The 27,683-nt window shown below is 40.5% G+C and overlaps 1 protein-coding gene across 1 annotated transcript in view; it reads right to left on the reverse strand.

Annotated features, from left to right (window-relative positions):
• LOC139713694 (A disintegrin and metalloproteinase with thrombospondin motifs 9-like) overlaps positions 1–27,683 on the reverse strand; it is a 90,696-nt gene that overhangs the window by 8,264 nt on the left and 54,749 nt on the right. The window contains exons 20-23 of the mRNA XM_071625399.1: positions 26,636–26,812; positions 4,956–5,120; positions 1,291–1,458; positions 382–576 (exon numbers count right to left, since the gene is read on the reverse strand). Coding sequence (XP_071481500.1) covers positions 382–576; positions 1,291–1,458; positions 4,956–5,120; positions 26,636–26,812 — 705 coding nt within the window. The remainder of the gene's footprint in view (positions 1–381; positions 577–1,290; positions 1,459–4,955; positions 5,121–26,635; positions 26,813–27,683) is intronic.

The following is a 27,683-nucleotide window of genomic DNA, read 5'->3' on the forward strand; positions in this document are numbered from 1 at the left end:
TTGTTTCTGGATTATTCTGGCCAAAGGGTCATAATGTTCTAAACTGAAGTGAAGAGTGAGTATATTGTAAAAGATTCTCTAAACACTGCTGGGCAGAATACTTGATGCATAATGTGGGATGGTGTTTAGTTTGGAGTGGTGTAGTGAGGCATTGCTCTAGTGAGATGTGATGTGGTGAGGTGTTGTGTTTGGTGTGGTATAGTGTGGTATTGATTAGTGAGATGTACTTGTAGTGTGGGAAAGGTGTTGTGTTTAGTGTGGTGTTGTATTTAGTGTGGTGTAGTGTGGTGTGGTGTAGTAATGTTCACTGTGAAGTGGTGAATGCTGGTGTCTTGTGCTTTAATTGGCAGTGGTAATTATGATGGTAGAAAAAGGCTTTACCTCTGCCCACGTGCCTTCCACCCAGAATGCCCTCTTGTCGAAGATTGGCTGAGGACAAGGGTCCGGGCTGCACTTCTTGGTGGTGCTGGGGCGGGCCCTGGTCTGCCTGCAGTACTCGTCGCTGACCTCCGCACCCCGGTTGTCACGGCACCAGACCTCTCGCTGCTTGACCCCGCCCCCGCACGACTCTGAGCACTGCAAGACACCAGGCACGCAGAGAATGTGATACAAAGTTCACCAAGAGCTCAGGATGCAAGCGATATCTATTTCAGCTATTCATGAACCCTACTTCCAGGTGATGTTTTCACAACAACAAAACTATGTTGCAATGTCTGATGGTACATGTATGTTTCACACAAAGACCATTACAATATGTCAAATTCTATCCAGCAAAACATTTCTATGCACATCAACTAAGATCTTTACAGACATGTATGATTATTTAAAGCGTTTGCATACCAACAGAGGAATATGTTTTCTAAAAGGGATATTTGTGTTCAAGAGAACTACTTTCATTATAGCTGCCGTAATGAATTGTATGTGAATATGTAGCATCAAACTCAGCACAAAGCTCTACTTTGAAGCAAATACACTCCTAACACATGGCAATACTACTATATAGTAGTACTGCAACGCAATAACGCAACTCGGAGTGTAAGTACATTGCTACACCACCTCCTATACCATCATTTCGACTTTGGTATTCAAAGTTATAATCAAACAATTTATACAGATTCAGGTTATATAGTTGAGAAACCCTGACAATTGCTTATCAGTTACCACAGAAACAAGAAATCATTCCCAAACAAGGCACATCTTCCCAAGGAGTGGGACAAGACTGTGATAAAACTACAAAATTTGACCAAGATGCAACCAGGGAGGACTGGGTGAGACGGGTGAGAAACTGACCTGACTCCAGCGCCCCTTCTTCCATCGGTAGGTGGGGCAAGAGGGGCGCCGACACCGCTTGCTTCTCCGCGGCTTCTTCTCCGCACACAGGTTCTCATTGACCACGGTCCCCTCGCTGACGCACAGGACATCTCGCTCCTGGGTGCCCCGCCCACATGTCACCGAGCACTGCAGCAAAGTGGGGGAAAAAAAGGATGACCTTGATTTGACAAGAAGCTATAGTGTATCTTACCCTCCATTTGCATATTTCTGCCTTTCATTCTTTATAATCTGCAATAATAAGACTACAAAAACAGTGACATGTCTCACATAGGCATAGATGTAGGGCTTGCAAATGAAAATTCACAATAAACTAATCATAAACATTAGATATCACGCAGTGGCACTTATGAATAGTAATTGATATGGCTTAAAAGTGACAAAAAAAATCAGTACACGCACATGAGCACAGCAAGATGAAGAAGCAAAAAATCATAACATTCTCCTTTTTTCATTGTAGCGCAATCAGAAAAATCAGACTCTATTCCTGCACTTTGCAAAGGTACAGATAAATAGGTAGATGGATGGAGGGAGAGAAAGAGATGGGGAAGAAAGATAGGGAGAGATGAACAGATGGAGAGGAGGGAGAGATTGAGAAGAACACGGACTGAGTGCTGATGGAGAATGAATGGTTTTGTTTGGACATTCATGACATGTTTGGGGGCTATTAGGGGGGCTCCATCACTGGTGTACTCCATCTCATCCCGCCATCACCATCTACCACTCCTGTGGGAGGGCGCATCTTCCTCCTCCCATGATAAACAGAATGACCTCTGACCCCTGGAGGGAATGCTGCAATCAGCTATCTTGTCATCACGGCCTAGCCCTGTGGGACATTGCTAGATGGGGAGGCAGGCCTCCATCATTTATCAAAAGGAAGAAAAAAAGTCAGATAAAAACAGAATGTCATCTTTGAATAGCAGCGGGATGGGTCCGTTCAAGAATCGAGTGCCCACAGATTCATCTCGATCACAGCAAGCTGATTCGGAATGATGCTCCCAGCCAAGATGAATCTCGCATCACTAGAAAGGGGCATCCATCTCAGTATCTAAATGAATCATGGCCTTAACAGAAGGGGGCAGTCTTCACAAGAGATGCTTCCATTAGTCCCCGCCCCTTGGTGTGAGACATCAGCAACATCCCTTGACCTCAGTCAAACATGAACTTCAGCACTGGGTGATACACGTACTCCGTTCAGAGTTTTTCAGCATGTACAAGTGTATCATCCACATCCTGATCCAAACAACAACGGCAAATAGCTGTCAGATCTAGGTGTCTTCAATACGTACAATTACAGCAGTTCATATTACTTCATTATGGTGATAAAATGCTTCGTAAATAATCTTTTATGACCTATTGTATAAGAGCTCTTAAAAGAATCATAATTACTATTTGTACACAAATACAACTTAGCGAAGACAGAAACAATGATGTGATAAAACATTGTGTTTAAACAAAGCAATGCAGATGAAAATGAGGACAACCAACCTAAAAGCACCACATACAATGAACTGCAGTTATCAAGTATGAAGCTACAATTGCAATGATTTCATTGATGGGACAAGGAGGAAAATATTAAAAAAAAACACTGCCAAAGGCATTTTCAGAAGAAATGAGGTTACCCTCTCAGTATGATATGAAGGAGGTCACATAACAGCTTCGGGTGAGAATCTTGCTAGGAATTCTCCATTCCCTCTCACTCTCTCTCCGTTTCCTGCGATCTGTGATGAGAACACACACACACACGCTCTCTACTTGGGCCATGGTGTTACCATGGAAACTTAATTCAGCATCCCTTGGTGTCCTCCAGCCCCCCTGCCTGCATCCTGTAGGACATCATTACTGCTGCAGGAGCCTCATGCCCCTCCTCTTTCTTATCCAATCAAGCCGTGGAATTTCCAAGCATCCAAAAGTCATTTAAGTGGAAGCTTGTTGCTCCTCTATAAGGTTTGGTCCCAAGTGGGATAGACATGGCTAGGGTTTTGTCAGTATCCGACACATATTTCAAGTAATTATGTTCTTTGCAAAAGTGGCACAAATTGTGTGAGAGGAGCAGACTTAGTACTATTTTTGTCCAGAATGATCATTATATGAAAAACTTGAGGAATTTTAAAGTTTTTTTTGTTATAAAAGTGATGTTGAGTGCAACCAAATAATCGGCAGACCGGTTAGTGTCATCGACTCCCGACTCTCAGCTCGCCCTTTGGTGCATGCATAAAATTACATGCCAAGAAGTCACGTTTCTGGTCAATAACTACTGCTCCTTCCTCCATTCCCCCCCCCCCCCCCCCCATCATGCTTTTAGGGCTGCAAATATTCAAACATCAAAGTTGGGAAGATTCTAAGAAGATATGTGCATCTCAATGCCCCCCCCCCCCCAAAAAAAAAAAAAAAAAAAAAAAAAAAAAAAATCATTCTAGATCAGGGAGGTCTTTACATTCTGTTGTGAGGACTCGGAAAAAAAAATCTCTTTTCTTCTTTTTTTTTTCAGGGAAACTCCTGCAGAATTCATGTGAAACCTACAAATTGGCATAACTCTCCTTTTCTTTTTTCTTCAGGTATAATGGTAATGGAATCTCAACCATTACATACTTGTTTTGGGTTGATTTTCACTCCACTTAGAACCCAATTCAAGTAAGGTGTGGAATTTAACTGTAACTCTGTTACACATTTCTGAGGACATGAGCCATATTATTTCACCTTTACACCAATCTCGTAATAAAAAAATCTTTGGCCTTTGAACCCCCTCCCCCCCCCCCCCCCCCATTATTTCACAGTCTAGACAAAGCCAGGTAGTAAAAGCCCTCTCCAAGGTTTTGTTTCTACAGAAACCTTGGATGAGAAGAATGTTCAACACACAAACAAACAAACAAACAAACAAACAAAGCAGGAAGAACATCTCCAAGTCCTTTGTTTCTTTAATCACACCAAAGTTACATCAGATCAGAGGTATGCAATTTGTGATTTTACAGGCTTCATTATTTTGGGTAAGCGCTCATGAAGGAATTAAATCCTATTGTGTTACTGACCATGAAACAGAAACATGTTGAAAGACCTAGGTTCTTTTCTTTTTTTCTTTTTTTTTTGGGGGGGGATATGGAAGGGGCGGCGGAAGGTCACACAAGACAAGTCATGTTCTGGAGCTACACATGTCACGTACTGTCATCTCTGAGACTGAAAACTAGGACAAATTCTTGCGAGCGTCTTCTGAGGTTCTCCCTTGTTGGAAAGGGCTCAATCTGCCCTAGTTATTTCATGCAAAATGGACATGGTTGAACAAGTACAGAGAATTTCGAGAGACACTAATGGATATTGCAACAGATTGACAAATTGCCCTACATTGATGCACATGTAGGGCACTTTGTCAATCAGTTGCAAGAAATACAACTCAAGGCAAGAATTTCATTAAGTTGAATAAATGATAATGGATATATTTTGTAGCTTATCTAACTCTTTCTCTCCCTCTTCCTCACCCCATTCTTTTCTCTCTCTCTCTCTCTCACACTAGCTCTGGTCCTCTTGACATTTAACCCATTAGTTCTACGATACTGTAATTCCCCACAGACTTCACACACGTCATGCCCGGCTCTAGTAAGCGATACATTAAACTTTTAGTAAATATTCACCTCTGCCCAATCTCCCATCTTCCACTCGGCGCAGGCCTGTCTCCGGCATCGCCGCTCCGAGGGAGGCTTCCTCACCGTGCACTCGGCATCCGTTGCCAGGCTACCATCCTCGTAGCGACAGACGACCAGGCGAGTCTTCACTCCAAACCCACATGTCGCTGAGCACTGCATTAAAAAAAAAACAAGTATCACAGACATCACAAAATCTATTGTATTTGTACATCAACTGAGCTCAGACATCACAACATGTACTTGTGGTGCAGCAAAGTAACAACTACCGGTACATAAAATGGATAAGAAATAAAATCAAGGAATTACTGTAGTCAGTGCCATGAAACAAAGATAGATTATATAAGGAAAGCTTTATTAAACATAAAAACAAGGGAAACAATGTCAGCATCAACAATCAACTCTTTATTACAGTCTGCACAAGTTTACACGGAGCTACAGAGTCACCAGAATACACAAGCGAGGGCTCTTTCCTCGTACTCTACTCGGGTCATCTCTGATGCATATTACATCTGTAAACAGGAGCTGATTGCTATCAAAGCCTTTGGAGTTGAGGTCAAGGTAGATTCAAGACTACAAGAAAAGAAAACCACTCTCACAACTTGGTATAGGATTCTTAGAATTCTGCATTACAGCCACTATGTTAAAGCAAAGTAGATTATAGGACCCCTGCTTCACAACAGCGAGCACTGTACAGACTGCACCCACAGTTCACCCCGGGGGAAAAAACCCTGTAAACTTACACACTGCAGTAGCATTATATGACTTTTATGCTGTAACAAAATCATCCACTTTCATGAAGAATCCAATCCAGTTACATGCCTCATATGTTTTCTGAGACAAAGCGAGGTATTGTCGTTTCATAGCTTTACAGTAACATATGGATGTTCGGCAAATTTCGCCAGAGAAGACAGACAAGGCATAGAGATCTGGTAGATAAGGTGGACTGGAATCCCTTGAGGGACCCTAGCCTGGGGTTTGGACAGACGACAAGGACGAGAGAAGAAAATTTATTTCATGATCATATCATCTGACACATTTTTGACCCCAATCGCTGACACCCTCAACACATAAAATCCCCTCATGTTTATGAACACTGAGTGTCTATGGGCATAACCTCCACTTGCATGTACATGGAAGAGAGATGGATCGAGCCGGACCCCAGGGGCGCAAATGATAGCCCCTTTCTAATCAGAAATTCCAAAGCCGTTACTGCGAGCTGTTTATTTTCAGTCCATAAACCATCTCTTGACTTGGAAAACAAACACAGATGTATCTAGTGTCTGTCCAGAGCAGAGCGGCCAAAGCACCAAACTCCTGAGCTCCAGCATCGTCATGGAAGATGACTGACATCAGGGTATTGAGAAGCTGAAGAGATGGTCACTATGACAACAACCGGTATGGAAAGAAACATGTTTGGTCTAAAAGGCCATGATCTGCGTGAAACATGTCCATATTTTTTCCCTCTGTGAAGTTAAGATTTTGGCCTGGGAAGATCTCTTCCAGGAAGATTTTCATCTGTTTTGTTTTTTCCTCTCTTGTTATTGTTCAGCAGGGGGACAAGTGTGGTTGCTTGTTTTTGTTTTTGTTTGATTTCTTTTTTACTCCAGATGGAAGAGCAGTATAAAGGGCAGATGTGAGGCAGGGGACTACATATGTTTTCTTATGCAAAAATGCTGCCATTAGTTGGAAATCTTCATATAAGATGAAAGAATAAGAGTTTGTACAAGTATGCATATATCTGACATTGAAGGATGCTCTTGAAGAAATCATGAAAAATGACTTCATCTCTAAAGTTGCATCCTCTGCCTCCTACCTTCTCCCCTTCCCCACAAAAAAAGTTTTTATTTGTTCTACCATATTCCTTAGTTAACTACCCCCAATGGCAGCCTACCAGCAGTTTCCATGACAACAGGTACATGTATATGAGAATCGTTCATCATTTCAGTAGTTGCCATGGCAACTGCAATCATCACAACTTTCAATGCTTCCACACTTTTTTTTTACTGAAGTGGATGCAAGATAATTTGATATGGCAATCCAAATCATTTTGGAACTGCCCTCTTTACATGAATATCGCCAAAGAAATGAGGAAGGATGGGATAGGTGATGCAGAGTACCTGTCGTAACACTTCATCATCCCTGTTTCTACCAACACATAGTTCATAGGTCACTGCATCATAAAAAAATTGTCATAAATTCACTCTATAGAGAATAGACAGGATTCTTTGGCTTTAAGCTTTCAACACACCCTTGAGACCTTATCACATGCGGAGCACTCACTCTCATACACATACTCTCCTTTATGCCAGAGACAAGAGGCTGACGTGGTATCTCATATCCACTTCTGCTGGTCTTTAAAAAAAAAAAGATTTTGATTAAGGGGATGGTTATCTTTATTCAAATGAACCATTTTTGAACATGAAGTCAAGCAACTCAGATGATACATCTGGGAACAAGAAACAATTATGAGATGATGATGTAAAGCAAATGGGATGTGCGTGCTTCGTGCAGGATACCAAATAGAAGACAAAGGATGACTAGAGAAGATGGAGGAGGGGGGTTGGGAGGAGGTATTAGGAGGACGGCACTGGGGGCATGTTCAAGACTGTGATGTGAATCGATGCTGCAGATGTCTGTGAGCCGCCATGGCGACTTGGGTATCACTGTAGGATCAGAAGGCATTCTTCTGAGATCTAGGCAGGGGATCCTGAACTCCACCAGCCTCCCTAATACCACTTGGCTTAGGGGGGGGGGGGGGGGAAGGGGTTAGCTTTGTCTGCTATTCCTTCAACATAACAAGGCATGCACTGACTACTTGGTGTGTGCAACAATCTACTGCAGCTGCATGAAAGTCTGAAGAAAGCATATTCAACATCCTCAATGGCCTCCTGAGAGTGTTTGGGATTGTACCAAACAAACAAACAAACAAACAAACAAACAGAAGTCCAACATCTGGTGGTAAGAGGGAAGTAAGAGAACAATACACATTGCCCCACTTAGCCATACAGTGTATGCCCGTAACTTCCATAACTTCACAAAATCACTCCAAATGTATTTTCCTTCCCACCTGGGTAGCACAAATTTGGGATATTCCATTCAACCCTCTATTAAAGAGGGTTTACAAATCACCACTACAGTATACTTGGAGATACCGGTATTACAGTTCTGTGGAGAAATGCTGATGCCAGTGGAAAATGCCAAGTATGTGGTAGCATACCTGTTACTATGGCAACAGGTGATACCACCATTTCTCCTCCCCCTCCCCTCAGTCACACCGGCTGCCAGACAGCAGCAGGTGACTGGAGGAAACAGCTTGCTGCGGCCCACAACCATGGTGAAGGTGAGGTCACCCGTTCCCATGGCAACGCATCTGATTGGGTCTGGCCCCAAGTTCAGTGGCATGTCTGCCAACATCAGCGCCGAGCAGACATTGGATAATGAAAACGGCATGGGTTAAGTAACCCGAGAAATCCCAACATATGGTTCTGTTGCTTTCTCAGTAATCCTGCCACAACATAAGAAAACACAACATGTAAATACCGGTGCATACACCCGGAACTGGTGGGCACACGTTGACAGAAGATGTCCCATATTCCAAGACCCCAAAAAAGTAAAACAAAACAAGATGTCTAAACATACTTTAAAAAAGAGAGCAAGTTGCTGCATCTCCCACGATGCCTTATAGCAGTGTTTGAAGTGTCTGTATACCGAAAGAGAAGCCAGGTGGTATTCAAATGGTCCAATAAAAAGTTAGTCTGAAAAGAAAGGGTAACATTTTACAGACACAACAGCAAAAATTTGATCAAAACTGGATTAAAATAAGGAAGTTATGAACTTCTTCAGATTTGCTAATTTTTGTAAAACAGTTCTCTGAGTGATTGAGGATGTCATCACCTCAAAATTTCCTGTCCATCATGAACAAAACACCGGCTGACCAAATTTTTATCATTCTGCTCTGAAAGTATAAAACATAATGAAATTCCTGGCTGAATAACTTTAACATAAGTGTAGATGACCAGTCAGATATATGGGTATTAGGAGTTCTACTTCTTCCATCTTAAAATCTCTCTGGTTCACAAAGTCTATTTTGACCATTAGCAAACATATTTGCTTACAAGCACTCTTAGGAAAGAAATAAACGAAGGTTCAAGGAAATAGCCTTCTATGTTTCACCTGTGCTTTTAACCCATTGAAGACTCGTATTGAGTACACTCTGGCAGGTGTCTATGGGAAATGCGTGTTGCAGCAAAATAAGTCCATCCTCAACAGGTTAATGCTACATTGCTGAATACACTGTTACCAATAAATGCTTCTCCTGTATTCTTTTTAAAAGTGTGGCTGTCACAGACCAACTAACGAGACCACATCATCTCATGATTAATGTCTGTTACTATCAAATTCTTGTCATAAAACCTTTCTGAATGTCTATGATCTACTATGTAGCCACAATGTAAACTGCATCTTGGGATTGGACAAGCAAGATTCTTTAAAGGGATGGTATAGTTTTGGTCAAGATGGGGATTCAAGCTTTAACTCTTTGTGAAATAATTAGAAACCACTTACAGAGCATATGAAATATTAAAGAGCATATGATTTTAAGAGGAATTATAAATCTATTTGATGAAAATTAGTTTTGAAATGGCTGAGATATCTAAAAACAAAGCAAAACAAAGTGGTCCTAATCAAGGGTGGGACCCACATTTTATTAAGACCTCTTCGTTTTTGGATATCTCAGCTGTTACAAAATGAATTTTCTTCAAATAAACTTTGAATTCCTCTTAGAATTGTATACTCTTTAATATTTCATATTTCAAATCACATCAAAGAGGTTTCTAATCATCTCACAAAGAGTTAAAAACCTGAATCCCCATCTCAATCAAAACTATACCATCCCTTTAAACTCCTCGCTGTGGAAACTCAGCCTGTGGATCGGATGAGAGGAGAAATGTTTAAGAAGCCAACTTTCAACACTCTCTGGTTTCGTGGGCCTCAAGCCTCCTGAGAAAAGGACTGTGTACACAAGGAGAGTGCTAAATCTGTCAAGTTGTGCATCAGGGAATCAGGTTTTGACACAAATCTTGCTCCAGGGGCCCTATTGCTTATCAATTCTGCACCTAAATCATATAAATCTCACCAAAAAAATGTAGGCAGCACACAATGTGGAACATGTCAATGCCATATTGTGACTCTTCTCAAGATGAAGTAAAAACAATACAACAAAAACATCAAAACTTCAGCAGCTTTAACTAGCATTTCAATTCAAAAGTTTCCAAGTGGTCAAAGAACCCATATTCATATTTTCCTGGGATATCAAGAGTCACTGAATTGCCATCAAATTTCCACTGTTTACTTTGATAGAATTTCACTTTGTCACACCATCTGCAGAAGGAGAGATTTATGGAGTGACCATGAAGTTCTTGTCTTTAAAGATGAAAGAGAGACAGAGAGGGCTGTTTGTAACAGGGTGTTCAGACGCAAAAAAAAAAAAAAAAAATTATACTAGAACGGTATAGCTATACCAAAACAATATAGCTATACAATGAATTCATACATCTGAACGCTAATGAAACGACGTATAACGTAACGAGGGTCAGAGCATCGTTTCGAACTAGAACTCAATAACAAATCAGCACTCCATCGTGTCCATTGTGCGTCTGAATGTATGGCGACCATTGAACAATATAACTGGGCGGGGCTTAATGGGAGCGCGTCCAAAAGGTGACCCCATAGCTGTCAATCACGACCATGACAGCATGCACAGAGGGAAACTGCACATCTGTACGTTTTCCAGAACGGTCGAGATTAGCGTCTCAACGGTCTGTTGACTATACGATGATTCTTTATACATCGTTTCTTTGTCAAGTTTTGGTATAAACTGGCTTGAATCTGAACAGGGGGTAAGACACATGCCGGTACAGTGACACAGCTTTGCAAAAAACAAAATTTACCAATGGTGTGTAGGAAGGAGGTAGAGGGCAGAGTTAATAAATGGGGACCTGTGAATGATTCTTGCCCTTGGAAAAAAAAAAGACCAGAAAAAAATTAGCTATAATGGACAGGTTGATGAATATGCAGAAACATATACATTTCTTAAACATAAACACACATGTAAATGTACACACGTATATGCATTTATATTTATATAATAAATCAATAGATAGGAAAATAAGAACCAATATACTGTATAAGTGGTTTCTTTCGCGGTGGTTTTATTTTCGCGCTTTTCGCGCTTTGAGGTTGAATCGCGAATTTAACATCACGCGTAAATGTTTTGAACTCGTGGCTTGTTACAACGCTATCATTACCGACCGCGAATTTAAACACACGCGAAAAAGTCGGCACCGATGGAAACCGCGAAAGTTTTTGTACGCGAAAGAAACCACTTTTACAGTAATGGAATCTTTAATTGTAGACGGTCTGGAATAAAAGCAACTTTATCCAGCGATATCTTCAACAACCAGTTATTGCTTCACAAGGTAGTTTTCAATGGTATCTCCAGAAAATTACCACGTGCATCATCTGCAGGTATAAATAATACGTGGGCGAGTATAAGGATTGGGGTGGGGCAGCGGATTGTAAGAGACAGATAGACAGACAGACAGAATGTGACACACAGACAGACAAGCACACATGGTAGTATGGACAGAAATACAGTGAGGCCCAAACGGGAGACGTGGACGGACAGGTGCAAGGAATGACAGAGGGAGGGGCAAAGATACAGACTCAGAGATACAGACGAACAGACACACACAGACGTAGGATTCAACAGGAAACATAGAAGCATATACATAAGAATATATCAATGAATGAATGAATATATAACTAGATAGATAGATAGAGATAGATAGATAGATAGATAGATAGATAGATAGATAGATAGATAGATAGATGGATAGATAGATAGACAGATAGACAGATAGATAGATAGATAGATAGATAAACAGATAGACAGATAGATAAATAGATAGATAAACAGATAGATAGAAAGATGACAAATGAACAGACATCCTGCGAGAAAGACACGATAGATGGATAGATGACCAGATTGATAGATACAATGCAAGTAGGATGTTGAGAGATAAACTACCCATATAGACACATATTCACACAGAAAAAAAAGAAGAGATTGATATGATAGACCGAGAAAGGGAATGAAACAGATGGACAGGTGCATAACAGACAAGAGAGAAACATAGAATATTGACAAGAGTCAGATGGGGAGAGAATGCTTGGGAGAGAAATAGCATAGCAGAGTTGGAGGTGAAGTCGTCTTTGACACGGGGAATGGATGGGAGAGGAATTGAGTGAGACTGGAGTGGAATGCTTGCTTCAATATCTGGGGCAATTGTCCCGAGAGATAAATCTTCCCTCCAAAACTGCAGACAGCTAAACTTCACATCCAATGCACGCCTGATGCCGACGAGATACTCCACACACCACACACAAACGTGTCTTCACCAAGTTTCAAGCGTATCTACCTTCACCCATTGAAGTTGTAGTTAACATGCTCGGAATAGGGGGGGGGGGGAGGAATGTTTCTATCACCCACAGAGACATTGAAAAGTGTAAAAACCAACAACAACACCTCCCAAGGAAAAACAAAAGAAAACATACACAAACACACACAAAACAGGCATGCTGTCAATTTTTATACTTCACTGAGTTATGATGCAGAAGCTGATGTTTGAAACAATTATTCTGAAGCATCCTACAAGAAGTAAAGGTAACAGAAATATGCACCTAGAGGAAAAGTCTTGTGACTTCATTACAAAATTGCCATTTTGGATGTATTTTGTTGCTTAAGATAGCGTAGCCATGGGGAGTTTGAAAAGACTGAAACTTTCCACAGAACTAGAAGATGCTCGAAGTATAAATCAAGTCTGGCCACACAGAAGTGGTTGGCATGGAAACTGCATCCCTATATCAGACCACGCCCTCCTGTTCAAGGCATGCACCTCTTTCTCAGCCACACTATTGCTCAACGTCAGGGTGAAACATTGGAAACCTTCCCCTTTCACAGTAACAAGGAGCCATGAACACATTACCCTCCAAAATGAAAGAACTAAAATGAATAAAAATCAAATTCTGAAGTTGGCAGAACTCACAGTTATCTGTCTATTTCAGATTTTTTTTTTAATAAGACATGATTTTAATCCTAGTAAATGATCATACAAGTGCACCAAAACTATTTCTTGAAGACCATTACAATGCTCAGGACTACAAAAAAATCTTTATTACTGATTCAATATCAACTAAAGAAAACAAAGAAAAGAACTCATCTAAAGTTGCATAATGCTGAATCTGAGAAACACTGCTGCTTGGCTAGTATTGCTTCCGGTATATCAAAAAAAAGAAGTCATTTGATACATTTCTATGAAATTCTGCGAATTCTTTACCAAACACGACCCCCTCTTCCATGAAATTCTGGAATGTGAAAAGCGATCTTGAGATTCCGATGTGAACAGGGGTGAGGGTGGGGTAATGTCCTGAGTTTCCCCACTCATCCTGAGTGCAAATACCGGGCAGACACAAATCAGACAAACGTTGTGATGTCTGGGAATACAAACCATAAATACACAGGGCAAAACGTGATGAGAGCTGCCTCTAATCACAGCCTGTCTCTTTTCACCCTCCCATCTAAAGACATTTGTCTGTCCCCACCCCCTTTAATTTTTTTTTTTCTTGAAATCCAGTCCTGTAATGTCTCTGCGAACTTACATGTGCCTGATTGATAACTGACTTATCTGCACACGCTGTAAGACAATATTAAAGGGATAGTACAGTATTGGTGGAGACGAGAATTTGGCTTTTAACTTTTTGCGAGATACCAAGAGAACACTTATGATATAGTACAGAGCATACCATTTTAAGAGGAATTCAAAGTTTATTTGATGAAAATCAGGCTTGGAATGACTGAAACATCCAAAAACAAAGTAAAACAAAGCGATCGTAATAGAGTGTGGGTCCCACACTTTATTAGAATCGCTCTTTTTTGGATATCTCAGCCATTTCAAAACCACTTTTCATCAAATAAAAGTTGAATTCCTCATAGAATTACATGCTCTTTCATGTTTCATAAGAGGTTTCTCATTATCTCACCCAACAAGAGACCCACGGGTCTAGCGCTCACCTGAGTATCGCAAGTTCACCTTTCACGCAGTCACTAATCTAAATTACACACAGCTCTACCAAAATTTGACCAGGCATTCTCAAGTACAACATAGAAGATGAAAATGTACAATAAGGGCCCAAATTTTTTAAGATTCCTTAATTTGGGGGGATTGGGGCCCCCTGGGGCCCTCTGGGTGGGGCATGGTGCCCATTTTGATAAATTGAGATCCTGACCCCCTAGGGATGCTACCTGCCAAGTTTGACGAAAATCCATTATGAGGTTTTCAGGAAGAAGATGAAAATGTACAATTCAGGCCCCCATTTGGACCTTCCCAACCACCCCCCCCCCCCCACCCCTGCCCCAAAAAGGGGCACCCCTGGATCTCCTATGAACAAACTTGAAACTACAGTCATTAATGTACTCACTCATAGTTTTATCTTAGCTCTATAACTTCTGATTCTAGAGAAGATTTTTAAAGATTCCTTCATTTTGGGCCCCCAGGGGGGCCCCCTGGGTGGGGCATGGTGCCCATTTTAACAAATTGAGATCCTAACCCCTTAGGGATGCTACCTGCCAAGTTTGGTGAAAATGGGTAATGGGGTTCTCAAGAAGATGATAAAAATGTACAACTTAGGCCCCATTAGGACCCCTCCTCGCCCCCCTCCCCTGGGTCACAAGGGGGGGGGGGGGGGCACCCCTGATTCTGCCATGAACAAACTTGAAACTACAGTCATCAATGTACTAACTCATAGTATTAACTAAGCTCTATCACTTCTGGTTCTAGAGAAGAAGATTTTTACAGATTCCTTAATTTTAGGGGGCTTGGGCCCCCCTGGGGGCCCCTGGGTGGGGCATGGTGCCCATTTTAACAAATTGAGTTCCAACCCCCTAGGGATGCTACCTGCCAAGTTTGATGAAAATCGGTCTTGGGGTTTTCAAGAAGAAGATGAAAATGTAAAAAGTTTACGCACGACGGACGACGGACGACGCACGACGCACGACGCACGACGCACGACGGACGCCGGACAAAGGGCGATCGCAATCGTATCCGGGCAATTACCCCCAGAGGGCAATTACCCCCCGGCTGAATACTGGTTAGTGGTAAGGTAAGAGTTAAGATTAGGGTTAGGATTAGGTTTAGGGTTAGGAGTTTGGGTTAGGCATAGGATTAGGTTCAGGATTAGGATTAGGATTAGGGCCAGGAGAACGGTCCGGGGTAATTGCCCAGGGGGTAATTGCCCTAGACCCGATCGCAATAGCTCACTTGAGCCTTTGGCTCAGGTGAGCTAAAAATGTTAGAAACCTGAAATTAGGTCTCAATCAAAACTATACGATCCCTTTAACAAATGCTGGCAGTGCCGCTTTCAACTTTCTTGCTTGATCAAGTTTTATAGCAGCACCCTAGCGCAATGTATGGCTGTAATTCAAAAGAAAATTTAAGCTTGAGGACACAAATGAGAAATATATCACAGAGTTTCACTGCAAAAGATTAAAAGAAAAACTCATAGGCTCTATACAATACAAGCTACTGGGAAGGACCAGGTACAAGAATTAACCCAAAACCAAGATGGTTGTCATTTAAATTTCAGTGCATCAAAACTTTTACACAGGCTTCAGTAATGCCAAGTATCTGTCTGGTTTTTATTAGACAGCTTCTCAATTGTGCTTGTGACCACGAGTCACAATGAAATATAAATTTGGTCTCTTGAACTTTTAAGAAGTTGTAATTATGGTCAAAATCAGTTTCCTTTTCAATATCCTTCTTTTTTAAAGGGTATTCTATGGTCATTTTACTTCATTGACATATCTTAATTGATAAGATGTTACTCCAATCTCCAGACTTCTTGAGTCTTCCATCTTAACCCACTGAGGATGGAGTCATTTTTCGATAGAATAACACGCATATCCCATTCACCCCAGCTCGAGAATACTGGCGATTAGTCTATGACGGGGTTAAACATGGCATGCGTCATCAACTGGCACCCTATTCAAGTATGCAATTCAACCAGATTCTTATTCTTTCTATTATCTGAAGGACATCTTGGTGATTTTTTTTCCCCTTGTATCTTTCTTCCTAATTCATACTTTGTCATGTGACATGTTGCTCTGATCCTAACCTTTGACATAAAATCTGCTGGGACAGCAACTCTTGTAGTGCTTTGAATTGTACCAGTAACTCTATCGTGTAAGTATCGTGTAAATATCCTCATATTTTCCATTCTGTTGCCTTAGGAGCAATTTGATCACTACTTTTTTTATCAAATTTCTCCTGCAAACATGAATCACATTGGCAGCTGTCAGATTGTGCATGCATGATTTTTGGTTTCACTATGAAGTGACTAGCAAATGCCACTTCTGACCATCTGAGTGCGAAAATAGAAGGGGCTCATCACACCTGTTTTTACCCAACTCTTAATTTCCATATGTCGTACCATGGAGGATGAATCTCCCTTGCTTGTATCAACTTATAGGGGAGGGGGATACTGCTAACTAAAACAGAGAAAAGGGGGCAGGGAGAATGATTGTAACATAACTTTGATAGTGAATTCCTATCCAAACTGGAGGAACAATTTCTTCATCACAGACATCATGTGACCAATATGCCCGACTGCCCCTGTCATGTTTGTCTACACTGCCTTTCTCTGACCAGCGTGCTTTGATTCTGAGAACCGGTGAACCCATATGGGTCAAGCTGTCTGCAAAGATGGCCTTTCATTGGGTTCTCTATCGACTTGGACAGGTTTTCACCCGGCCTTTGGAGAGGTCATCTGAAATGACTCGGAACTCGTCAAAGAAATTACCAGCAAAGTGGGTTGGACCCTGCATCGGGAATGGTGCAATCACATAGGAGATCAATACAGAGCTATGACAAACAGGGACATTTTTTCTTTTATATCAGTAAATGCACATTCATTTAATTCTAATTCAGCTGGCCAAATATATCTTGATGGAGGAACCTTACCTTAATTACAGAGAAAAACATCAACATACAGATGCATTTCTCTAGGCTTGATGAAATCACACCATTCAAGGAACGTCTCGAAACATTCCAGGGCAAGAAAAGGACACAAACGGAGGAAGTGTCATACTACGACTGCAACCACCCCGAGGCTAGGGCAGGAGCAGAGATGGACTTACCTAAGCAGGCCTCTAATAGGTCCCATCTCATGCTTGTCAAGACATTTTCTGCCATTCAGAGCTGTCTGTCTGATGGTTAGCCTTAATAGGAATCAAGTAAAGTGCGACGGCGATGGACTTAGCCTCACTTTTAAGGTTTGCGCCGAGCTTTTCATCTGCGACAGGAGGGTGCACAGAAAATTGGGCTCCTCCACATGTTCTCCCTAGTTTTCTATTTTCCCTCGTGTGGAAGTGTGTGTAGGGAAGATAAGGTATTCTCAGAATAAAACTGAATGGCAAAAATTGTCATTAGCATGCATGCATAGTGAATTGGGAGGGTTGAGCCGACTGGTACTGTTGACCAATGATCGACACTGTCTACCCATCGCGATGGCAACCCAGATGACTTGCCCCCAAAGTGGGTGGAGACCTGGGTGGATGCCGACCAATGATTAATTACCATGTAATCTGATAATGCTCTCATTTGCATAGTTCAAAGGTCATCAATTTTGAATTTTAAAAAAGTGGACAGGCTGTGCAGCCCCTGAGCCCGCCGGAGCGGGAGGAGCCACACACGACAGATGCTGTGATTTGACAGTAGGGTTGTTCACGTCATGTCGTCTGCTAGCCACTCAGCCAAGCTAAGGGTTTGGGGGGGGGGGGGGAAGTGGCTGGTTCTACCCTCGCCACGGTTCCAGGCAAGCCATCAATCAGAGACCATGTCGGTTCCCCCCAGGACCCCCTGGGACGGGGCTCTGATTACAAAAACTACAAGGGCCCCCATGGCTGCGGCAAACTGATCGACTCACTTACTACCCCGCACCACCACAAACGTCTCTCTCCCTTTACAGCCCTGAACTTGCCGCTGGCTTTGGCCTGTGCCGACCAGGGTCTTTTCAAGGGCTACAGCACAGCTGGACTCTTGCCATAACTTTTTTTTTCTTTTTGTTTGCTTGGTTGTTTTTGCTCTTGTCTTTTTCTATTCAAACAATATGTGGCTACCTCACACATGCTGGCACAACATTTATACTGGCCAAGGTTCATGAGTTAGTCTTACAGGACAGAATCTGGCAGCAATTGTGTAATATATCAGGATTGTACAATACAAGAAGTTAAGATCACATCTATGAGGGAGCTGTGCTAAGAAAACTACTTTTGCAAGATGCATTTGTATCAAAATCCCCCACCACTGCCAATTGCCATTGTCACGATTATACAACACATAGCTTGAGATAAGACTACACAACCGATTCCAACTTATACCAACAGACTCAAGACTGCTCTACTCATTTGCCGCAGTATCTACAATAATATTATATCACCATTGCCATTGTTTCAGGATATATACACAGTCTGGTGGAATACATGTCATATTTCTAGTCTGAAAACCTTGCATTACAAGCCACTGTCTTTAATAACATACAAAATTTCTTCAGCTCCTATCATGGTGCATAATAGTTGCCTCATAATGCATTCATATCTCCTCAAATAAATAACAACAATTAAAAAGCTTAAGTCTATGTATTTACATCTGTACACCACTAGTTCATAACAAATGGAAGCACAATACCAATGTACATAATCTATCGATGCATAAGTGCAAAATACAGTGTGGCACAAGTATAATACAAATGAGGAAATTTAACTTAAATGCAGCCACCAAAACATTTCTACTGTCTCTACAGTGGCATTATAATGATAAAAACAACATTGTGGTATTACAAAAAAAAAATCTGATAAATATATTCTTCATAGCATATTAATCATTCTAGTTAGTGAGAGTACAAATTCTTTTCTGCTACTGCTATCAGAATTAGGGTCAAAATCAGGGTCAAAAGTATAGGGCCTATATCTAAGACATTGCATTTTCACTACCTGTGTACTACAGGACATAAACCTATGAATCACTATCATAGTATGCATTGATCAGAACATAATAAGTATTCAAGTTCAGCCATAATTGTTCACATCGGAGGATAATCAATGAGAAATGTATTTCAAAAAGGCACCAACAAGGCTTTACCTACATTGTGTGCGCTGCTTTTGCCGTATGTCTTCAATATAAATCGCACAGTTCCCTCAGTTTTCTTCCCAAGTCCACTATTAATCCAGAGAAAAAAGAATGCAGTCTCTATCCTCAAAATGCCAACAGGGAAAGTTTGGCGAAACTATTCCACAAAATAATTTTGTATTATTCAATTTCTTGTGTCAGTTCTCATAGATCGTTAACACAAAGCGTTGCCCATTTCAGGCAAGCCTTAGTAATTGGCCTTAGAAATTTTGACCAAGTACCAGCACATCTAGTGAGCAGGAATCCATACTAACTAGTGTCACTGGCACTCTGCCGAGTCCGATAATATTTCTGGGGCATTTCTCTGAGGTTGCACAATATGTCACATTCTGCATTTCACCTTATTTCTCTGTCCACTCCGACCCATTGTATCCAAGCTGCCTTGGTAAGATTCATTTCTGATTTGTAAGTCAAGAAACTAACCCATGCCTACTGGAAAACTATAAATAACAGTCTAGCCTTTCTAAAGGCCCGGAAAATACAATCCCGCTAAGTTCCTACTCCTAACCAGTCACAATAGTTTCCTCCCTGCAGTTCAGTGAACCCTGATGTCAAAAAGAAGAAGAAGAAAAAAATAAGACTAGCCTTTTATATATGTGTGTTTGTGCACAAGTAAGCTTTTCCATGTGGTCAACAAGATATTATCAGAGGATAGCAATCACACATCTCATCAGGCATATATCACACTTCATTGAAGTCTATGTTCCTAGTTTGATGATAAGAAATGAAACCAAATATAAATCAGATTTTCTTTCATCTTCTTTCAAGGCTTCAATCATCACCAAGACACCTGGACAAGATTCTAATTTTCATGGTTCAAAATGATCACAGATTGGGACAAGATTCTTTGGTGTTGTGATACTCATGACAAACAAATTTCCATTTTTGTAGCAATAAGCTCATAATTTCTTCTCCTCTTTAAAAACAACAACAACAAAACTCTCAAATGATGATTTGCACATTTTGAGCATTAAGAGCTGCAATTCAGTGTGATGTATACATTTCTCACTGTGGAGTTGGGTAGGTTCAAGTTGATTTAGCCAGTGTAATTTAAGTCTGGACTGGCATATATTTGATGCTGTTCCATCACTTAGTCATTGCTGGGTGCATTGTGTATCTTGGTAACCATGGCTACCATAGTCTGCTGCAGTTTAAGCCTTTAGGACACAGGGAACCTCATTCCATTGATACATTCACCACATACTTCTGGAGGAGTTGGATTTCTTCCGAGCCTTCTCATCTTACCGCCATCATCAATGATGCGAGATACAGACATTGAGCTGACGTCATACAAGGTTTTAGTTTTGTTTTGTTTGTTTGGGCTTTTTTTTTTGGGGGGGGGAGGGAGGGGGGAGCAGAATTTAGGAGTGAAAAAGATGAACTCTGATTCGACCAGTGGCAATCACCAATAACAAGGCCCTCCCTTTACAAGAGTAGTGCATATTAACACAAATTTATATATCACCAATTTATGGAAGAACAAGGAATGATCCATATTGAGGGCTTTTTCAGACTTCAAAAGATTTTGAATAGTCAGACTTCAAAAGATTTTGAATAGTCCACTCTTGTCAGTAAGTACAAGGGAATATGCATGCTGCTAGTATACAAGGCTCTTAAATTCCCTCCCCCCCCCCCCCCGCCATTTTTTTTTTCTTTGCACAGTTTTCTTCCCCCTTTAAAATAACTCCAGTAAGCTCTTTCCACACCTGTAACTGAGAACTTTTAGTTGTAGTTTTTGTGTGTGTTTTTTCCTTTTATGTGGGGGGGGGGGGGGGGGGGGGAGGGTGGGATTGGCAGTGGTATGTCACTTTAAAAGTTCATATGATTCAAAAACTACATCTACTGAGGAGGCAAAAGTCATTGGACAGTATATCATTATTGAAGGGGTAAATGCATTCTACATTGGCTAACTTTAATATGCCTGTTTTTAAGAAAGTATCAGTAAGTACTAAAACAATAATATATATTTTTAATTGTCCTAGAAAATTTGATCCACCATTACAACTCCAAGCAAAGTATTTACAAGTAAAAGAGTGAATAAATCATCTACCAAATTGATTGCAACTCCTAATCCCACATAGTGACCACATATACAAACATTTGTACTGAGCAGCGCAAACTGTGAACTGACATTCAAAGCTATCAAAATATCCAAAGGCGGGAAATTCATGCGCTGTATTATACTGGAGACTCATTTACGCTTTGTCCCGCTTGGATTTACAATATTTTGAAAGAGGTGGGGGTGAACTGTTGCAAATTAACAAACTTCCTCTACTAATAAAGGGTGAGTGCAGAAAATACAGCACACTGTTTAACAAGGAGGGTATATAAAGGTGGACTTATACACTAGTATATAACAGGTTTTATAATACTGGTACCTGTGTGAGTGAAATATTGCTCTCAAATGAGAATACACTAATACTGGTCTGGTCCTTGCATAGATTGGAGGTTTAAAAAATCTAAGATATAAAATGCATAAGAATATGATCACTCTACTCTTCCTTTGATATTGTTCTATCTAAAATATGGTAAAAACATGACATACTGTAACTCTGAATACATAATTAATCTTGAATATTTATCTCAAGGTAATAAATGTCTCACCTCGTGAATACAGTCTAATCTCTCTTTTGGTCAAAGTTCATACATTTAATAACATCAATGCTCCTGTAAAAACCTGCTCTCTACCTCCATTCTCTTTCCTGAAACTACATCTCACAAAAAACAACAACATCATTTGGTAAACAACAGTATACTTTACAACGTGCTTATAGATTATCTATCATCTCTCTCCCTCTTTTTTTTTTTTTTTTTTTTTTTTTTTGGCAATATAATTCATTTAAGATGTTAGCCACTTAGCATGCAAATTTACCACAATGGCACCTCCACTAACAAGAGTGATTTCCTATTGTATGCTTGTAGGTATATTTCATGGGCAGCAATGTTGTAACATGTTAGCACCACAAAGTCTCATCTAAACATGCAGAGAATTTCACTCTAACCTCACTAAACTGTCAAAACTGCTGCCAACAGAAGAAAATTCTTTAAAAAAAAAAAAATCTGTAACTATTTATTTGTAATGTGCCTATATAATTCATGTTTCATTTCCATTCTGATACTCAAAAGCCAATTACATTCAATATAACATCCAGCATCTGCAACTAAAACACAGACATATTGGCTGGGATAGCATGCACTCGTCATTTGTGGTCAATAGATGGCGCTATTCCTGTTCAGTCCCATCAAAACACTGCGGGACACAGTGTGGTAAAGAAACCTATTCGCAAACCGCTAGGATTCTAAGCATACCATCATTGCTACAAAACAAACAGAACTGGTTATAAAAAAAAGGAGAAAATCAGTTCATTTATCCAAAAAAAAAAAAATGCCTTTACCTAGTTTACATAGTTTTTATATTGTCATCCATTCAATTCACAAGCACTAGGCATACAATATGAATGTATTTCATTGTACTTCATCGTTTGTCCTGGTGTGCAATATAGTAGATATGACTATGAGAGAGGTAGAAATCTTCAGTGAACATACAGTTATTCCATGCAGCATAAGCACTTAAAGAAGATGATTGACCAAGAAAGATGAATATATTGTACATAAATTAAAACTCACATTCTCACACACACGCACAATGCAACAGAACTAAGACTCACACTGAAGTTCCGTTCGACCAAGCAAGAATATTTCTCATCAACCTGTTGACTGCCTAGTCATTCAAATTGTCACAAACATTTTCTCAAACACATGTCCTTACCATGTTTCGATATCTACAAAAACAGAACTTTGCCCAACACACCTTCCATCCCTTGTCAAAATTCAACCCTCTATGGACAGAACTATGATACATGTCATGATAACGGATAAATTAGAATTGTCCTCAGCTTTGAGATAGTAGTCCATTCCCCTTCACGAACCACTCAGCCAACAGTGTACAACGATGCTTGTGTAAAACCCTCCTGTGCTGTTGGAAGTATAAGCCAGTTCGGGGTTCCACTTTGAGCATGAGCAGAAAAAGGTCACCTGTACCAGCAGAGCATGTTGGTTGTTAAATTCACTGAGATAAGCATCTGCGATGTAATGATTATTCAAGTGATCCTTATAAGTGGTGCTTGCCAGCACATCCACCTGACAGCAAAAGCAGTATTTAACAATATCAACATAAAAAGATTGTTAATACATAATGTACATTCATTGCAAACTACTGAAATGGATGCTTTCCAGAGTGCTAATTATTGCAGATCAGTCTGGTCACCTGTTCTTCGCAACTTCATCCTTTGTTTGAACCTGACTGCATGATGAATTCCATAAATTGTTACATTGTTCAAGCTTATGCCTTCTGTCGCTTGAAACTAATGGAGTGCCTGGCAAACTGAGAAAGAATAAAGGTCATGTGTACCCATGTGCCCATGAGCTAACCCCGAACTGGCTTATTTTCAAGTCAAAATATACTTCTAGTTGAAAAAAAAAGAAGAAGGAAAAACAAGTATGCATAAGTGAGACTAGCAAAAAGTGCTCAGAACCCAAGTTTTATCCAAAAATGACCTGAATATCGAATAGCCAATGCATACTCGTGCCTTCTTTCTTCCAACACTACAAAGGTATTTTTCGTATCACATGATTTGGCATCTTTACCTTGATACAACTGGAAGAGCATAGTTTCAAACTCCAACCATAACCACTACACCAATGCCTGCGACTTTCTTGTGAGTGATATGAAAGCACACTACTCGTAAAAGGTCTGAGTGGGTTTGAAAGTGCCTTGAACACACATACACAGTGAAGTCTTTATGTTTCACAACAAGGCTGCATTTCGCAGTTGTCTAAATACAGGAGGTACGAAGTTGATGATGTCGAGCTATCCATGCTATTTTCTTTTGCACATTGCACTTTTCACAAAGAGAAATACATACAAGTCTGGTAGAGATGACTCTCATCTCTTTCATTTTTCTGTATTTCCCTCTGGTTGAACATGGAAAGCTGATTTGAACAGATTCACATGAAGGCCTACACAAAGTGTGCATGCTGGCCATTTCTAGTCAATGACAATGCAGCCTCGAGAATTTCACCAGACCAAAAAGAAAAAAAAAAAAGATGCTTGGTGGTGTAAACAGAATGAAAATTGAGCAAAGTGTGAGGTGTGAAGAATGTCAGCATATTAAATCTATCATGAGGTATCAAAATGAGACGGTTCCTGAAAGATTCAGTCAAATGCACACAAATGAAATATCACTTATAACATTACATTGAGGCAAAAGTGCTCAAGAATAGTGCTGAAAACATCAAGCTTGCTCTGGCGGTCACCTCCAAACCATTTTGGAGGAAATATGCAGAAGCATGCATTGACAGAAATGACCTGTTTCCACGGTGACGTGCGACATCTGATTACAGTAAGCTAAACAGCAGAGGAGACAACGTCCATTCAATAGACATATGTATCAGGTAACTGAGTGTAAAGTCATGTGACAGCCATTCATAGCATCTGAGGTATTGTCAGTACAACCACATCAGTGCATCATAAGAACATATGGAACATATCACGAATATACTCTGGTAAATTCTTGTTCGGTTTTACCAAATTGAGATACAGTGAATAGGTTAACAACAACACAAAATGTCGACGGTGTGCACCTTTGCAACCGAATCTCAACGGCTAAATTATTGGTGGTAGCATCACTTGAAGCAGTGTCTCTTTCATCTCTGAAAGTTGCCATGGAAACCATTCTCTCCCACATCCACGTTGCATCCCATGAGACGAAGACGCACTCGAGCCTCCTGGTAGTTGTTGCATTGACTGAACAGTAAAGCGATCAGTAATGTTCTCCTCCTGCGGACGGCATTTAAGATTGTGCATTATATTGTGTCTGTTTAGATGGCTCCTCTCTCGGAGCAAGAACAGCATGCGATGTAACTTCCTCGTCTCTGTCGAAGGTACACATCCAGAACAATATTGCCAGTTGCTGCAAAAACAGAAGCACTATATCCAGTAGGAGGTGGTTGTACACATGCATGATGTGCATGGTATTCCTGTTCAAAGCTGTCGAAAGTGTTGCTTTGAAGTAATTGGCTCATTTGCCAGAGACGTATGCAATCCTACAGCGCACTATCCCTCAATGCTGCCTTGATATCAATGAATTCTTTGTGCACATCCTCTGTGTTCTGTTCGTCATGCTCACAAAAGATCACAATAATGTACTTCCTACGTTTCTGTCATCTGCCTAGCTTCCATGATGCAGTCGGGTGCCGGGTTGTTGTTCTCTGGTCGTTTCATCACCACTTTTTGTCTGTATCTACATCCCTTGTCTACAAATGGGGAACTCCGGAGTAGTTGATCCACTCTTCCGCATCATGGCAGCCATGTGCAATCAATGATACCTAGATCTCTGGAAGGGAAAATTGTATCTTTAGCACACCAGCAGTACAGTGGATACATGGTTACGAAGAGGTCCTTTGTTATCAAAATCACCAGAACAAAATGAATTTATGTCATTGGGAATAAAGTCAACTGTTCTGTGTATCAGATATCTTTAAAAGCAAGTTTGCACTGTACTACTCAATTAGCAACTGCACATCTTTGATACAAACAAACACACAAATCCACATACAGACACACCCTAACACACACGCACAACAACACCAACAACAAATCCTCGATGACTAGATTGCACGCGAGTGTAACATTTGGATAAAAACAGTATTAAAAAAAAGAAGAAAATCCAAATCTTTATCATGCATGGACTTTTTTGCTGTGCTTGAAAATATACTGAAGCTGCACAATAGAAATAAATCTATGTGACAAAGTCATTTTTATTTATGAATGCCCATTGTATGTCTGAGTACAAGCAGGAAAAAACTGGAAATTATCCTATAAAAACCTAGCTTGACACTGTTCTGACTCTTAAATGGCTACAAACCTTAATCATTATCTGTCACAGAGACATCCATTGAGAGGCCAGTTTCAAAGTAAACATTAAGTAAATAAAACCTGAAGAACTTTCAAATAACTCTTTGGCTGTCTTTCATTGTCTTGTTATCTTTTTGTGTTTCAAATAATAAAGAGAAAATCAATACTCTACGTTTAAAAAAAAGAGAAAATTTCATAACCTATTTTACATGCAGTTAAGCCCCCCTATTTTGTTCCTTAATGCTAAACCTCAACCTAAAGAAGAACAAACAAGCAACAAAAAAGTGTCAACCTTTTAAGAACAGATGTCACAGCTACATTTTGTACATACACATAAGCACACAGCACAGTGCAAGGAAAAAGACCACCTCCACAAAGAATAAAATGGGATATGAGAGAAAGAAAAATGAAGATAGGGTGAGAGCAAAAAATGAATACAAGTCTCATTTTACCGGTGACCATTCTCCTTTCATCCAGAAGGTTGGCCTGGGGCATGCCCTCTCGTTGCACCCCGTGGTGTCTGCCGGCTTGGCGTTGATGTCACAGCTGCTATCCGATAACGTCACCCCGTTTCGCTGCCTGCACTTTACCACCCGCGACTTGGTCCCACCTCCGCACGACACAGAGCACTGTCCAGCAAGATAAGACACGATAAAAACATAAGGACAGATGTAAGTCAATGGTGCCCCGATCAGTTTGTCTCCTGGATTTCAAGATTAATGGAATGACGCCACACCCTATTATGACATCACACACATCTTTTAACTCGATGCTTACAGCAACTAGATATTCCCTGTGTAAACTCAATTGGAATTACTTTATCTAAGAGGCAAAGCATTAATCAACACGGCTGATTACTTCTCCGTCTACTCCTTATCAGAGCTCGGCATACTTGGTGAGCCAGATTTGTTTGATGGGGGGGGGGCTGCTATCTTAGATCTGGAGTACAGTAGTGCAATCCCAGAGTCTGAACCCAACACCAATGTCACCCAAAGTCAGTTCAAACTTGTCCTGTTCAAGAGGTCTCTGCAGAGCTGTGGAATAGACTACCTGATCAATCTTGGAGATGGCAGGAATGGGTTGCCTGAGTCAAGTCACTGTTAGAAACGGAACTATTTGGATAATGGATAATGACCAGTGACAACGTGCCCATTCATGACTTCTGTCTGCACCCCTTTGAATTCATAGTAATTGTTAGTTGTAGGAGTCATTGTACTTTCCTCCAACAAAAGAGCATACCGACAAGTGTGATATAAAATCTTTTGATTTATCATTTTTAAAATCATCACAATTTTCATCATCATAATGATATCACAACTATCATCATTACTCTACTGAACAACATCATCATAATCTTCATCCACATTCAAAACGCTGTCAAGGAAGTATTAAACCATTGCAACATTGGGGTGATTGTGAAGTCACATATTATTCTTACTACATAATGAAGAAGTTGCAGCAACCTAAAAGAGTTGCAAATGGAAGTAATAAAATCAAATG

Source organism: Diadema antillarum, unplaced genomic scaffold (assembly GCF_040938485.1).
Source record: "Diadema antillarum isolate AM-2024a unplaced genomic scaffold, OU_Dant_1.0 seq00002035_RagTag, whole genome shotgun sequence".
Taxonomy (NCBI): domain Eukaryota; kingdom Metazoa; phylum Echinodermata; class Echinoidea; order Diadematoida; family Diadematidae; genus Diadema; species Diadema antillarum.